Source organism: Phascolarctos cinereus, unplaced genomic scaffold (genome assembly GCF_003287225.1).
Source record: "Phascolarctos cinereus isolate Bilbo 61053 unplaced genomic scaffold, phaCin_HiC Scaffold_3;HRSCAF=262, whole genome shotgun sequence".
Lineage (NCBI taxonomy): Eukaryota > Metazoa > Chordata > Mammalia > Diprotodontia > Phascolarctidae > Phascolarctos > Phascolarctos cinereus.
The window spans coordinates 170,470,030-170,486,622 of record NW_027555736.1 but is presented as its reverse complement, the minus strand read 5'-3'; the positions used below and the strand labels follow the sequence as shown (position 1 = coordinate 170,486,622).

At 40.4% G+C, this 16,593-nt stretch overlaps 1 protein-coding gene across 1 annotated transcript in view; it reads left to right on the top strand.

Moving 5' to 3' along the window:
- Positions 1 to 4,983: 4,983 nt before the first annotated feature.
- The window catches only part of LOC110206886 (dehydrogenase/reductase SDR family member 2, mitochondrial-like), a 35,291-nt gene continuing 23,681 nt past the window's right edge, over positions 4,984 to 16,593 (top strand). The window contains exons 1-7 of the mRNA XM_078151631.1: positions 4,984 to 5,083; positions 10,279 to 10,357; positions 10,487 to 10,658; positions 10,824 to 10,925; positions 11,619 to 11,665; positions 13,058 to 13,109; positions 15,080 to 15,214. Of these exons, the coding sequence (XP_078007757.1) occupies positions 4,984 to 5,083; positions 10,279 to 10,357; positions 10,487 to 10,658; positions 10,824 to 10,925; positions 11,619 to 11,665; positions 13,058 to 13,109; positions 15,080 to 15,214 (687 nt within the window). The remainder of the gene's footprint in view (positions 5,084 to 10,278; positions 10,358 to 10,486; positions 10,659 to 10,823; positions 10,926 to 11,618; positions 11,666 to 13,057; positions 13,110 to 15,079; positions 15,215 to 16,593) is intronic.

Genomic DNA, 16,593 nt, shown 5'->3' with positions numbered 1-16,593 from the left:
ATTCATTTCCTGTCAGAATGGATTACATTAGACTTCTTCATCATGTCCCTCCCCCTAAGGCACTGGGTACCTTCCTCTCTTCCACCTCCCCCACTACTCCCATAGCTCTTTTATTTCTGCAAAGGAGCAGGGAGAGGCATCTTCTCATTTTTCTTCTTTGGGAACAAGCTTGGTTATAATTGTACAGCATTCATTTTCAGTAATTTCCAATTCATTTTCAGTTTTGTTATTGTTCTTTGTATTTACTTTGCTGTCTCCCTGTATGTTGTATTCCTGGTTCTGCTTACTTCAGTTTGCATCAGTTCATATAAACCATTTGTATTTATTATATCTTACAGTGCAGTAATATTCCATTACATTAACATACTACAATTTATTGAAATATTCTCTAATCAATGGACTTATATTTTGTTTCCAATTCTGTGTTACTACAAAAAAAAAATACCACTATAAATATTCCAGCATATATGGAACTTCTCTTTTTATCATTGACTTCCTTGGAGTATAAGCCCAGTAACAGAATCCCTTGGTCAAAAAGTACAGTCATTTTAGTCACTTTCTTTGCATACTTAAGAGATTGCAGGGACTTTAAAGCATGTCAAAATGTTGCCCTACCCAACTAGGTGGCACTGTGGATAGAGTGCTGGGTCTGGAGTCAGGAAGACTCTTCTTGAGTTCAAATCTGGTCTCACATACTTACTAGCTGTGTAGACCTGGACAAATCACTTAACCCTGTTTACCTCAGTTTCCTCATCTGTAAAATGAGCTGGAAAAGGAAATGGCAAACCACTTTAGTATCTTTGCCATGAAAAACCTCAAATATGGTCATGAAGAGTTTAAAATGACTGAACAACAACACTTTTCCAGGCTCACATCACGTTATTGTTCTTTACTCAGTTGGAGTTCTAGGCAGCCTGATCTACTTGTTATTCTCTATGCAGGACAATCTATTTCCCACCTTTGTACAGGCTGTCTCCCATGACTGAAATGCACCCTTCCTCATCTCTGCCTTAGAGAATTTCTGCCTTCCTTCCAGGTTCAGCTCAAGCGCTGCTTCTTATAGAATGCCTATCCTAAACTCACCCCATCCCCTTCCAAGGTTTTTAGTGCCTCTTCTCTGAAATCACTTTGCATCTAGTTTGTATATATTTGGTTTTCAATTTCTGTGTACTTGTCCTTCTTCATTTCCTGCTCAGAAACAGAATGAATGTAAGCTCCCTGAGGGAAGGCATTGTTCATTTTTGTCCTTGTACCCCCAACACTTAATACATCGTAGGTGGATCATAAGATCTTAGATCTTAAATTTTAGATATAGAATGGATCTTAATGATTAATAAATACCTCTGAATGAATGAACACAAACAAGGTATACTTTGAAATACTACACTTATGTGTATGCACGTGATTTTAATGCCAGAGAGTCTTTGTTTTCCATGGCTCTTGGGTATTTATTTTGTGATGTAAAATCACATGTATTCTCATGAAGGTGGCCAAGCCATGAGTGAACTGTAACACACATTGGGAGTGCAATTTTCTTTCTTTCCTTCTTTTTTTTTTAGGCAATTGGGGTTAAGTGACTTGCCCAGGGTCCCACAGCTAGTGTCAGGTGCTTGGTCTGAGGCCAGATTTAAACTCAGGTCCTCTTGACTTCAAGGCCAGTGCTCTATCCACTGTGCCACCTAGCTGCGGCAGTGCATTTTTCTAATGCAATCTTGGGCACTACATTTCCACATTTTTAAGAAGGCTATTGAGAAACTAGACTATGGTTAGAGGAAGGTGACCAGGACAAGGAGCTCAGGAAATGTAGTGAATGAAGGATAGTATTCCCAGTGCCTACCACAGTACTTTGCATATATAAGACACATAACAAATGTAATTGTGAAGGGACAACTAGGTGGCACAGTACATAGAGCTCTAGCCTTGGAGTCAGGGGGACCTGAGTTCAAATCTGAACTCAGATACTTGACACTTACTAGCTGTGTGACCTTGGGCAAGTCACTTAACCCTAACTGCGGCACCAAAAATAAATAAACAAACAAACAAATAAATGAATGAAAACCAAATGTAACTGTGAGTTCAGAAGAGAACATTTAGAAGGGGGGATAATAACAATCTTCAAGTGTTTGAAGGGCCGTGATGTGTGTATCCTGTGCACTGACAGAGAGAGAAAGAGGGAGAAAGAGAGAGAGAGAGAGAGAATGCCCTTCCTGGGAAGTTTTTACACAGGATACTTCTCTTGGATGACAACTTGTTGGGATATACCAAAGACAGGATTCCTACTCAGGTATGAGTTGTAATTAAAAGGCCTTGGAGATCCCTCCCAATGCTGGTATTCTGTAAGTCTGAGAGGCTGCAACTTTCAAACCTTATCTGGGGCATATAAATGCCTTGTTATGGCCTTGTGTGGAACACCAAATAATCCTGATGGACTTCCTGTTAAAAAGCTGGGTTTATAATATAGTTGCTCCCTTTTACCTTTTCCTACCCAATTTTGTTGTTTAGAATCACCCTGTCAAACACAACTCAGCCCCAACCTCGCTTTCAAACTACCTTAATAATCACAGTTTTAAGAATACTGATAACATTTTCACATATATTATAAGTAAACACTTTAATGAATACCTTATAATTTTTAAATTATGTATGCATACAGACATGCATACACAGATGTATATACATGCACATACATATAGACACACAAACATATATAGACACACATACATGCATGCATTTACATATACATACCTATACTTAGATATCTACAATCATCCTCATATATAGACATATACATTCATATGCATCTATATAAGACCATACTATACTTGTTTGTCCTCTGTTTCTCTGAAGGTGGATAACATCTTCCTTCATAAATCCAAGTCTTTTCATATTTTTCTAAGTCCACCGACTCTTCATTTCCTACACCACAACAATATTCCAACTTTATACTGTCTAATTATTTTACATCGTCTAAAATCAATATTAAACAATATTGATTAATATGGCTGACATATGATGTAGTTTCCCTGGGAAGCAAGCAGGAGGAATAGAAGTGTGGGAAGATAATAAGGATCTGGGAGGGTGAGGGAAGAGATGCTTTGGGAAAAATAACGTATAAAAACAAAAGATTTCAATAAAAATAATTTTTCAAAAAAGGGAATGGGGAAGGTATGGCAGACATCTAGGGTCATAGAATTTAGAATGAAATAGGCCTCAGAGACTATGTAGTCCAACTCTCTATTTTTATTGATGAAGAAATTGAGACTCAGATAAAATTACTTGCTTAAGATCACACAAATAATAATAATTTCAGATTTGTTTAAGCACTTTAAGGTTTACAAGGAACTTTCCTCGCAACAACCCTGGGAGAAGGATAGTGTAAGTATTCTTCTTCTTCTTCTTCTTCTTTTTTTTTTTACAGATAGGGAAAATGAAGCTCAGAGGAATTTAAATTACTTACTCCAGGTAATATAGTCAGCAAATAGCTCAGCTAGGGTTTGGATCCAAGTTTCTTGATTCTGAAGTCAGATCTCTTTCTACTACCAGGTGCTGTTTCTCAGTTTCACAATGTTGTTTGGGGCTGGCTAGGCCAGAGCCCCTCCTATGCCCTGCACCCATCACAAGGAAACAAGGACCACCCTCTCTAGGAAGGGTAGGGGGGTGACTAGGAGGTCACTGGATGGGATTCTGGGGAAATTCCCAGAAAGGGGAAACCTGACTCCCAAAGCAGAAATGTTTACTCGAAGGGCATGTACAAGTCTATTTATACAGCTGAATATGCGTTCTCAACAGACTCTGTTTTGTTGCTATGGAAATTACCCATTGTTCTGTCCAGTTAGGAAAGCAGCCTTCAGATGCTATGAAACCAAAACAACAGCTCCAACCTGTCTGACAGCAGGTCAGAGGGTGGACATGGACTTGGATAATTGACAGAGCGATTGTGATCCTTAGAGAAGGACTGGGAGACATACATCTCCAAATTCCCTGAGATTGTTTGACTAAGCACATCTCTTATTGTCTGGATTTAATGAGCTAGAAGAAAGTAAAGCTAAAATGCCCTTCCCTGGCCACCACTAGAGGCAGATAGATGGCTCAGTGGATAGAGGGCTGCTCCTAGAAAACAGGAAGACTTGAATTCAAATTCAGCCTCAGCTACTTCTAGCTCTGTGACCCTGACCTTTGTCTGCCTCAATTTCAACTATAAAATGGGGATAATAATAGCACCTATCTCTCATGGCTGTTGTGAGGATCAGATGAAATAAAGAGCTTAGCCTCATGCCTAGCACACAGTAGTCACTTAATAAATGCTTGTTTCTTTCTCCTCCCCTATTGTGTCTCCCCTTATTAGAATCAACCTCCTTGAGGATGGAGACTGTCTTTATCTTCATTTTTATATCTCCACTGTTTAGCACATAGCAACTTGTTCATATAACCTTGCAGGTTATAACTTAAGAGGTGAGGAACCAATAAGATATTCCCTATGGCTCTCTGTGAAACCCCTAGCCCTTGTCTGCAACCTCAAGTAACTTTGGTGAATGAAACCCCAAGTATCTACACTGAAATGGAAAGAACTGGGATTCTGGGCAAGAAGCACCACCATCTGCTGAGTGACTGATCTCTTTTCTCCTCCTGTTATGGCCTGAAGACCATCTGAGGCCTAGGCTGCCTCCTCTGCTGGCTGGGTTATAGCTCTGTCATGTCTCTCTGGAGACCCGGTTGTATCCTTGCTTCTCGGTGGCTGTGATATGGATCTAGCCTTCCCCTCCCTGCCTTTCCTTGCACCCCTCCTCAGGCACCTGGGTGTGTCAAATTAAACCCCAGGTCTTTGCTTGTGTGGCATTAAATGTGCTGAATAAAGGATTGTTGCTTTCAGCTTACTTTTTTTTTTTTAGCATTACTTCCATGAAAATCTGATTCCCTCTAAATAAAGCTGAGACAGTAATGATCTTATAGATCTTACTGGGTGGTAGGAATGCTTTCTGAAACATGACCCATAAACATCCAGCCAGCCGCCATGTGAAGATTACAATCAAGGAATCAATCAATTCCTATCAACCACCTTCCAAGGCAGCCCTTAGCACTAATCGTAAGGAAACATGTTTCCTATATTGAGTGAAATTCTACCTCCTTGTAACTTTGGTCCATTGGTCCAAATTATATCCTCTAGTACTAAGCACAATAAATTTAATCTCTCTTCCATATGTCAACACTTCAAATTTTTGAAAATTATAGTCATGTTCCTTTAGATTTCTCTTCTTAAGGTTACACACCTCCAATTCCTTTGAAGATCATCACATGGGCTGGTCTCAAAACTCTTCATTATTTTGTTCCTCTCTTTCGAATGTTCTCCAACTTATCCAAGTGCTTCCTCACACTGAAAACTGACCTTGATGTTGGTCAGCAAATAGAGTACAGAAGAATTATTACCCCTCCAATCCTCTATATGATGCTTCTCTAAATATAGTCTAATATTTCATTATCTTTTTATACTTTAATATGACATTTTGACTCATATTTAGAATGCAGTCCACTAAAAGCCAACTAAAATTTCATCTTTTTCAGACAAGCTGGTGTCTAAGCACATACCATCTTGTGCTTCTGAAGGTGATTTTGTGAACCCAAATGATGGACTTTACATTTATAACAATAAATTTCATCCTATTAATTTTAGCCTGTGGGTTTATCTTGTCAAGATCCTTTTACAGCCTGAATTTGCCAGATAATGCGTAAACTATGGTTTCTAGTTTCGTACTATCTACAGATCTGATCATCATGTCATGTATGCTTTTTTCTGAGTCACTGATAAAAATGGTCCACAACATTAAGACCAGAGCTATGTAGCATTCTTCAGGAGGACATACTGGCCTTCCCGCTTTCAGACTAACATCAACCCAATAATTAATTAACATTCTTTGGGTCTAATCATTCAATCATTTCTGAATCCATTTAACTGTACTAAAATTTAGCTCACTATCTAAGGGATTCTTCTGTTTGACAGTGTCTCTTCTTTATCTACTTAATTGAATTTTACTTAAAAAAATTTGAGGTTAAATTTTCTGTTATTCTTCAAATTGTTCACAAAGATAAGTTGAAAGAGACTTTGTCATGTCTTACTGAAATCCAGGCATATGCTTCTTGAATGAATACTCTGTCAATGGCATTTCCCATATCTATTACCTTAGTGACCTATCAAGAAAAGAAATAAAGTGAAACTAGTGTGACTCCTTTTAAAAATGATTTATTAATGCTCTTTTTAAAAAACATTTAAATTTCCCACTGTCTTAAAATATAAGCCTCATTCTATACCCCTCTTCCCAGAAGCTTCATCATGTTTCATCATTGGTCTTCTGAAGTCACGATGGGTCACTGCATTGGTCAGAAGTCTGAACTCTTTTCGTATTGTTTTTCTTTACATTATCATGGTCATTGTGTAAATAGTTGTCCTCATTCTGCTTACTTTGTTCTCAATCTATCAAGTCAACAAGCACTTAGTAAGCACCTACTATGGGCCAGGTACCAACTGCCAGATGTTAGGGATGCAAATATAAAAGAAGAAACAATCTCTAATCTCAAGAAATTTCTATCCTAATAGAGAGATTATATATATATACATATATACACATACATATATATATGTGTATAGAATGAATAAATATGAAGAAAATAAATAAACATGCAGTAAATTTAAGGTAGTTTGGTACCAAGTAGTTAAGGAAGGTGGGGACTAGTGTGGGAGAATCAGGAAAGGGTGATGCTTGAGGTACATCTTGAAGGAAGAAAGGAACTTTGTAAGGTACAAGTAGGAAGGGACTTCATTCCAAGCATAACAGATGGCCAGTGAAAAGACAGAGAAGCAAAATATGGGGGAAGGGGACAGGAAGGGGGAATGAGAATAAGGTGATACAAGGAGCCTGGAAAGATATGATGGGGATAGAGTCTTTGTAATGGGCTTTTAAAGCTAAATAGAGGAGTCTATTTTTTATCTCAGGGACAAAAAAGAACAAAAGGAGTTTATTGAAAAGGGGAGTGAAGGATCAGATCTGCCTTTAAGGAAAATATTTTGCTAACTGTGGGGAAGATAGGCTGAAGTAGGGAGAGACCTGAGGTAGGGATACCAGTTACTATACACATTATTACTGCTGGAATCTCAGGTCTAATCTAAATATTGGATGATAAAAAAAATTATACCATAAAGGAGGGAAAAAAAGATTTGATGACTCAATGAACAAGATATGGAGGAGGGGACAAGAAATTGTCCAGGAGTGTGTTCTGTGAGATGTGAGAAACAGACAATTTCTATTTAAAGCCAGAAGTGAGCAGAGAGGTGAGACAGCTGGCCTTGGTACTAAGAGCCTGGCAGACTGAGCCTGAGGTCCTGTCCAAGCATCAGACAAGGTAGCCAGGATCCATCCTGAAGGTAATTCTCTTTACTCCTGTAATCCTCCACTCTGGTACTTTTTGCTGAAGAGAGTAATTTGCCCAATATTTGTCTTCTTTGGAATTGCTCTTTGTTTTACCCTAAAAGGGAAGAGAGCAGTGCTGGGAGATGTTGTGGTCACCTGAAGAAGTGACAAATTCATGTTGTCCAGTCAGGAGGGAAGGGCTGGGAAAATTTGTATGGAGATGTAGTCTAAAGGGCGTCCTCAGAAAGAAATGGTTTTCTTAGGTTCTATAATTACCAAGGGGATATCCCTGTCTTACAGTCCCCAGATCCTCTTTCTAGGCTGTGATTATGGTGATTTTTTTTTCTTTAAGCTATAGTTCTACACACAGGACATTGGGCCATACTTCTTGCCTCCCTGGCCACAGTTAGAGGGTGCCTCAGTGCCTTGCACTGCAGCTGAATCACCAGTTGCTGTTCTGCAGAGATTTAGCCCCTTGTTCCTTGGTCTTCTTATCAATGAGTAGTCCTTGGGGACTTAGCCACGAGTTCCATTCATCATCTCTCAAACTGCCCTGTGTCTACCAATATTAGGAAGTTTGAAAAGTACTGGAGCCCCTCACTCACAAAAAGGTAGTATATGGAAGTAAACCAGGCTAGACTATTTCCTCAACAACTTGCAAAATTTTCCTCTCATGTTCATTTCTTCTATTAGACTATCTGTCAGCTCAAGGAAGAAATAACTTCATCTAGATTCTATAATCTGTCTCATCTCTGGTGCCAGAGGTTCTTGTACCTACAGAATCACTCTTCTTCCCTTCCCTTGAGGTTGGGGCCAACAGAGAGGACCACTTCCCCAGGAGCTAGAATAACAGAACCCAGTTACTGTCAGGGGCTGAGGCACCCAGGGAGGTAGCTTGGGACACTGGAAAGAATGTTGTATTTGAAATCATAGGATCTGAATTTGAATCCCACCACTACCAGTTATCCCTGGTGTAACCTTAGGTTAGTCACAAGCTCCCTGAGGAATTATCCTTTTATCAAGAGATAAAATTTTCTTTCAGCCTGTTTTGGGGCTTTGGGCTAGATTACTGGGCAAAATCTTCCCCACCTACGAGACCTGCCTGACCATGGGGTTTCAACCAAAAAAGAAGATGCAAAGTCTAGAGCACTGATTCTCAAGCTTTTTGGCCTCAGGATTCCTTTTCACTCATAAAAAAAATTAAGGATCCTCCTTCAAAGAGCTTTTGTTCATGTTGATTATACATATTGATATTTGTTGTATAAAAATTCAAACAGCGGCTGCTAAGTGGCACAGTGGTTAAAGCACCGGCCTTGGAGTCAGAAGGACTTGAATTCAAATCTAGCCTTAGACACTTGACACTTACTAGCTGTGTGACCCTGGGCAAATCACTTTACACCATTGTCTAGCCCTCTCCCCCAAAAATTCGAACACCCTAGTATTATTAATAAGATAGTTTCAATCTTGGTAATTCCCTGAAAGGGTCTTAGCCACCCCCAGAGATCTCAGGACTACATTTTGAGAACCACTGGGCTAGAGGATGGGCTAGGGTTCTGTTTCATCTTTCTAACCTTCATCCCTTCTCTCAATAGATCACAGTTCCTGGGAAATGAAGCCAGACTTTCCATAGTACATGTGATAATGGGGGACTCTTTCACTGAATCTAGGAGCAACCTATATTCCAAAAATTGAATGTAAGCTAGAATACAACAATAGGCAAATAGTGTTGTGTGGTGGAAGAAGCACTGGGCTGATGGTCAGGCGATCTAGGTTCCAATTCCAATTCTCCCACTAATTTGCTGTGTGACTTTTTTAAGGTCACTTTATGATTTTTTGTATCTTAATTTCCTCATCTGTAAAATAAAGTAGATGATATCTAGAGTTTAGAGTGAGGTTAGATAAGACCCCATGGGCTAAAATTCTACTGGAGAAACTTCAGTCCAGGATGAATGGGAAGCTGTCAAGAATGAAGCTGTGAAGATACAAATGTAAAGGATTCCAATAATGAGGAAAGTCAGGAGTTGTATGAAGAGACTGAAGTAAATGCCTAGGGAATTCAACAACCATCACAAAATGTAACAAACTGTCCAAAAAGGGATCTGAAATTTTTAGTGGGTTACAAGCTTAATATCAGTCAATAGAGTAAAATAAAAGCCAAAAGAGATAATGTACTCTTAGGCTTCACTGGGACAGGCATTATGGTCAGGAATGTGGGTGGGATAGTCCTGCTATTCTCTCAGAATTATAGATTTGGAGCTAGAAGGGACCTTTGATAACTTTGAGTCCATTTTCTTCATTTTGCAGATTTGGAAACTGAGTCTGAGAGATTAAGTGACTTGTCCTGACTCACGCAGCTAGTAAGGGTCTGAGGTAGGATTCAAACCTGATCTTTCTGACTCCACTCAATATTCTATCCATTATGCTGAGGAATCAAAGGACATGACAAATTTTCTAACCCTTACTGCTTATTACCAGATTGCTCTCCAAAGAGACAGCACCAATCCACTACTTCATGTGGAGTGGAGAGTTCCTGTTTCCCCACAACTATGCCAACATTATATTTCATCATGCTTAACTACCTTTGCCAGTGTAATGGGTGCCTCTAGTTTGAAGAGTTCTCCCTCTCTCTGAATCTCTTCTGACCCTTTCTATGACAGAGAAAGAAAAACACTTCTGTGATTCAAATTGAGTTGCTGATCCTGCTATTAACTTCAGGTGTGAATGGTTTTTTGTTTGTTTGTTTTCTTTTGTCTTGCCCATCTCAGGGCTCCTTTTTTGGGACCAGGTCTACTAGAAGAAGATTGATCACTAACTATCACGTAGAGGGCAGTGGTATGGCCCCAAAGGCATCTGTTTCTCCCTCTGGTCCCTTTCTCAGTGAGAATGAGAAGTACTGCAGCAGACAGGAGGGGAGTTCTGGTTGATAAAGTGGCCCTGATCACAGGTTCCACAGATGGGTGAGTGCTACTGATTGGGGTTCAGAAAGGCATAGCTACTCTGAAATTTTCATCTCACAGCTTATGGTTCTCATTCCTGGTCCTCTGAAAGGGAGCATCTCTCTGTCTCTTTCCCCCAATCTCCCATAGGATTGGTTTTGCTGTTGCACAACATCTGGCCAGAGATGGGGCCCATGTGATTGTGAGCATCAGAAAACAACAGAATGTAGATTGTGCAGTTGAAAAACTTCAAGGACAGAGTGCTTCAGGAACCGTGTGCCATGTGGGAAAGGAAGAATATTGTAAGAGGCTAGTGTCCATGGTGAGAATACTTCTTGGCAAGGATGAGTATGAATATCACTGAGGAGACCATCTTTACAATTCCATATTCAGGTCTCAAAGGGACAGTGTCCTGGCAACAGTTTCATTTGTCCACTGTCCATCTGTCCACTGAGACTTAACCTCAACTCCTCTGATTTCCATCTAGGCTTCTGCAAAACATGGGTTTATCAACTTCCTGGTTTGTGTGGCAGGTGTCAGCCCTATGACTTGGAGTACACTGGGTGCCAGTGAAGAAATGTGGGACAAGGTAAGACCACACCCAGGATGGATCCTCCAAGAAGAGAGGCAGACATTTGCCTCATAGTTTGTGGGGTAAATTGAAGCATCAGTCGAGGTGAGGAAATCTATGTCCTTTGGCAGCCTCTGATAATTAGAATCATAGATCTAGAACTGTGGGGTGGGAAGGATTTAGAAGTGATCAAATCCAGCCTCTTCATTTTACAAATGAGGAAAAAGAACCCTAGAAAGGTCGAGTGACTGGCTCAGTGCTCCTGAGTCGTTTCAAATGCACAATTAAAAGGTTGCTTTGTAAACATTTAGAAAGGGAAGCAGTGCTAAGAGCTAGAATAGTTTGATTAAGAGAATATCATTCCATATTGATTTCATGTTTCTTCACTGAGCACATTGGGAACATGTAATAAATTCTTGTTGACTGATTGTTATTGTTGATTGAGAATGTTACTACACTGACAGCTCATAGGTCTCATTTATCTGGATTTTAGTGCATCATTCAAAAAAATCTCCTGTATATTCCTTGAAGATAAAGACAAATAAATGTAGGGAATAGAAGATAAAATAATCTGGACCCAAAGTGGAGTCATGAATTAGTTAATGTTACCCCAGTCTACTTTTTATTGGGCCACCACTGCTCCTAAGTCCAGCTGAGTGGTGACAGGAGGTGGTGAAGTTTCCCTTTACACCATCCTTTTCATGGTTTTAGATAATGGATATTAACATGAAAGCACCAGCCCGGCTTTACCACACGTGGTGACCCTAGGAGAAAAGGAGGAAGAACAAGACATTTGGGCAAAACCAGATCCGAGGTAAGTGAGACCCAGGAAAACCAGTTCTCCTTGGGAGAGTCAACCCCACTTTCCAGATTTCTCTCTGTGTTTACATTTCCATGACTTTCTCTGGATTTAGAGAAGAGGAATGATCTTCCCTCAAACTGTAACCAGGACCTGAATGATCACTACCTGTCTCTTATGAAATGGGACTGCTGATCAGAGTCAGGGACTGTCTGGCTCTGCTTGGACCTCCCTGTTTGGATTAAAAAGTCAATGTTCTACATTTGGAACAGAAGAAATTACATTAGATCAGCAAATTTTTATGAACCATGTGCTATGTACAAGCACTAGGACAGGTTCCTGGAGATACAAAAACAAAAATGAAATAATTCCTGCCCTCAGGGAGTTTTCATTTTAATGGGAGAATACAACATATACACAAGTAACCATAAAATATAGAGGGTAATACAGAGTAATACCTGAGGAGGTGGGGGTAGAGACAGAATTAGGAAAGGCCTCCTGTAGGAGGAGGCAATCTAAGCCATGCTTTGAAGGAAGCCAAGGATTCTATTTTAAATGTTCTCTGTCATTCTTTCCATATAAACAGAGTTGTATTATTCCTTCTCAAGGATGACTACCAAACCTGGGCTCTAATGGGCTATTAAGTCATTTCATAAGGGAATTGCCCATCACTGTAAGGAGGAAGCTGCACGTGAGGTTTTGATTCATCTGTAATCATAACCATGGCTAGGACACAAATAATAATTCAGCTGTGCTGCTACTAACTGGGCCTATTTAAGTCAAAAGCATCAGATTACATTCTACCTTGTATCCTACTTTTCATATTCATGTTGTAACTGTGCCTCTTGGGTTGTAAGGTCTTTGAGAAGTGAGGGATGTGTCATTTCCTATTTTAGCTGTTTTTATTATTTCTTTATCTCCAGTATTTAGTATAGGTCTTAGAACATAGTTGGTGCTTAATTACAGAATCAGATAATTTTTGAGTGGGAAGTATTATCAGAGGTCATAGCATCCAACTCTGCTATTTGACTGATGAAGAAACTGAAGCCAAGAAACATTAAGTCATTTTTTGCCTAAAGTCACAAAGATATCAATTAGCAGAGATGGAATTTGAATCCAAGTCTTCTGACTCCTAAATAGCAGTTCCTTCCATTACACCTGGTTGCTGATTGAACATATGCAGAAGTATGTCTACCAAAGGTGAAGTTTAGCTGAGTGTGGCCTCAGGATAGAACCTTGATTCCTCCCCTCCAGGGAAAAGCCCATCCATCCTCCTTCACCCTTTCTTTCCCCAGCAAGCATCTAATCATCTGACCAAACTCAGCTCTCAATGTTCCCTCTCTCTTTGTAGGACAAGTGCTGTGGTTTTTGTTTCCTCTGTTGTGGCCTATGCTCCTGAGATAGTAAGTGTTGTTCTAATCTTCAACTCTTGGTATGAGGGGTGGTTCATGAGGGAGGCTTGACAATTACATCCACCTGAGCTTGGAAGGGAGGGCTCAGGCCATAGGGATGTGTCTAACAAGAACATTCCTGGAAATTAAAGACAGAAACCGCCTCCTCTCTTCATCTCTCACCTCCATCAAAATTTCATGTGAGGTTGATTGTATGTGACAGGAACCAAATCAATTATCCTAAAGGAGCCAGGGGCATAAAGGAAGGAAGCTTTGTGTTTTATCCCCCCATCATATGTGCATTTAATGTATTCATTCAGCCATTTATTCTTAGGTAAAAAAAGGTTTAAAATACACATGCATATTACTGTATGGGCTTATAGACACAAAGTCATTGAGTAGTACCATCAGAGAGTGTCTTCCTTATATTTCCTGCACCTAAGCAAAGCCCTGAGTGGGCTTAGCTCTGTCCAGAGTTCTGAACTTAGGCCACCAGGCCTCCTCCAGATTGGGACCCAGCAGGTGGAAAGGGTTGGGTGGGAGAAGACGGAGGGGGAGAGGAGGCAGCAATAGTGTTGTCTCTGGCTCTGGCTGACCTTTCCACCTTTTTCTTCAATTTATAAGTATTCATTTTCTCTTCCTCACTCCATCTAATGAAAAAAAGCAATATCCAAAAAGAGATTCCTTATAACAAATTTGCATAGTCAAGCTATGTCTAAAAATATAAATCTCATTCGGCATTATGAGTCTTCTCTCTCTGTAGGAGGGTGAGTAAATCCTTGGTCTTTGGTGTTCTGGAACCATGGTTTGGCATTGCATTGACTAGCATTCTAGAACCTTTGAAAGTTGTTTTTCTATTTAATGCTATTGTCATTGTATAAATTGCTCTCCTAGTTCTGCTCATTTCACTCTTCATTAGTTCATCCAGGTCTTTCCAATTTTCTCTGCAACTGTCCATTCTGCCATTTGTCATGGCCCAATAAATTCCATCAAACCCATATGTCATCATTTGTTTAGCCATTAGCAAATGGGGGGGGGTGCAACTCGTAGGTTTCCAGGTTTTTTTTCCCTATTGCAAAAAAAACTGCTAAAAATAGTTTTGTACTGGCCTTTTCTTTTTTGATATCTTTAGGGGCATAAACCCAATAGTGGTATTAGTAGGTCAAAGAGAGTACACTGTATTCTGACTTTGAAGTCATCATTCCAAATTGCTTTCTAGTATAGCTGAAGCAAGTCACATTTCCACCAACAGTGCCTTAGGCTACCTGTTATCCTCAAATTCCAAAGGCTCCATGTTTTAATATATGTTCTCAAGAGAGGCAGCATGGAGGAGTAGAATGTGTTGAGTTTGGAGTCAGGAAGATCTTGGTTCAAATCCCACCTCTGACACTTATTAGCTGGGTGACCATGTCAGTTCATTTCACCCTTTTGAGCCTCAGTTTCTTGTCCTATAAAATAACTTGTAAAATGATATAAAATGACTTGTAAAGGAAGGGGTCATACTAGATGTCTTGTCAGGGCCCTTTCAGATGTAAATCTCTAATCTTGTGCAATCTAATCTGAGAAGGGAATCTTATTGGGCCACCAATTCCAAGAGCTTTTCCTTGCCCTCTCTCACTCTTTGGTGCCTCTTTATGTGGGGAAGGGAGTAGTAAATATCTATGACTGCTTATCATTTAGAGGGCACAGCTTGGTCCTGTCCAAAAATTCTGTGCCACTGTTTAAGATTTAGTGCAGGGGCAGAGCTTAGTGACTATGTCATGGTCCATCCCCTTCATTTTCCAGATGAGGACACAGGAGCCCTGAATAGTGAAGTCACTTGTCCAAGGTCATACAGTATAAATAGTGGAGCCAAGATTTGGTTCCAGGATTCTTGACTCCAAATTTAATTAACTTTACATTGCACTACTCTTCCTTTCTTTCATCAGTGGCTTAGTTTATAAAGGGAGGTGATAGGAATTGTTATGTGTTTCCAATCCTAGGCTTTGGGTCCCTACAATGTCATCAAGACAGCCCTCCTGGGGCTCACCAGAACCTTGTCTTTGGAGCTGGCACCAAAGGGCATCCGAGGGAACTGCCTGGCACCAGGAGTAATCAGGACCCAGTTCAGCCAAGTGGTAAGGACTTGGTCTTCCTCTCCTTGAAGCAGCTCTCATCACCACCCCTGCTCTGTAGAGACCTGAACAGTTAAGGGCTGGGGCCCTCAGACTTCAGTTCTGCAGCTCTGAGAGCTCCAACTCAAGAAGACCTTCCTTTGCCTGTCAGGTATTGGAGGCCTGCTCAACCCCCACCTGGTTGTTGTCCTTTCCAAGAGGCAACATTTCAGGCCCTTTTTGAGCTTTATTATTGCTGTCTCAGACTCTTATATTGTCATTCTTGAAGAGTATGAGGATTGTTGTGGTCGCCATCCGTAGACCTAGCAGGAAAAGAAATGCAGGACCCATCCTTTCCACTACCTGCCCTGAATCCTGTCTGCTGTCTATTTTGTTAGGATAAGAACAGGGATACCTGTCCTCCAGGATTCCTGTTCATCTGCTTCACACTTTGCATATCTCATCTTTCAAGAAGAGCAGTAATGTTTTCCTCAGAAACCTCATGTAAATTCTGACCCAGAACAAATGGTGTGGGATTGGGGTCATGGCCACCAAAGCCTCTATCTCAAAGGAAAACTAAGTGGGTAGTGCTAAACTTTTGTCTTTCCTCTTTTCCCCTCAGGTATGGAATGATAAAAATTTTCTAGAGAATGTCGTGAAACAACATAGACTTACAAGGTAGTTGTATTGGGACCCTTGTTCTTTAAAAGAGTATTGAGAAGGGAAGTTTCTAGGGTATTCTTTTTTTTCATTCTTCACTTTTTCTTCCACCAATGCTATTCTGGTCATCCCAGTGTCAGTGTAACCCTCAGAAGTTTCTGTGTGTCTCTGTGTAGCCCAGTCCCATGCTCAACCCTAGGAAGTAATAGGGTCTCCACAGAATGAGGAAAGGCTTCTAGTTTTTTTCTGTTTTTCTTCTAATTTTTTTCAACAGCAAGACCAGTCAATGGGGTCAGAGGGAGATACGGCAATAAAGCATAGCCCAGCCTCCTTTCTTTCTTTGTCTCCCTGCAGGGTGGGGTGTCCAGAAGAATGTGCTGAGTTGTGTCTTTCCTGTGTTCTCCAGACTCCAGCTACATTACAGGAGAAACTATTATGGTGTCAGGTTTTTCTCCACGACTCTAAGGGAGTATGGCCAACAACCTCAATCCTTAAAGCATGGTCCTAAAGAATAGCAGGCTACCTCTTGGGACCAAGCAGATTTCAGGATTTCAGGTCACACAGTTGGGTTTTTCTGATATGTAGCTTTTATTTGTGGGTGTGAGGAAGAAAAGAGGGGAAGAGGGTTCAGCTTGTGGAAACTGGGTTATCTCACTTGTGAACATGGAGTTAGCAGTTCACAAACATCCCAGAAGAAAAAATTCCATTTTTTTTGGTGAATGACTTTAGGTTTGGGATCAGAG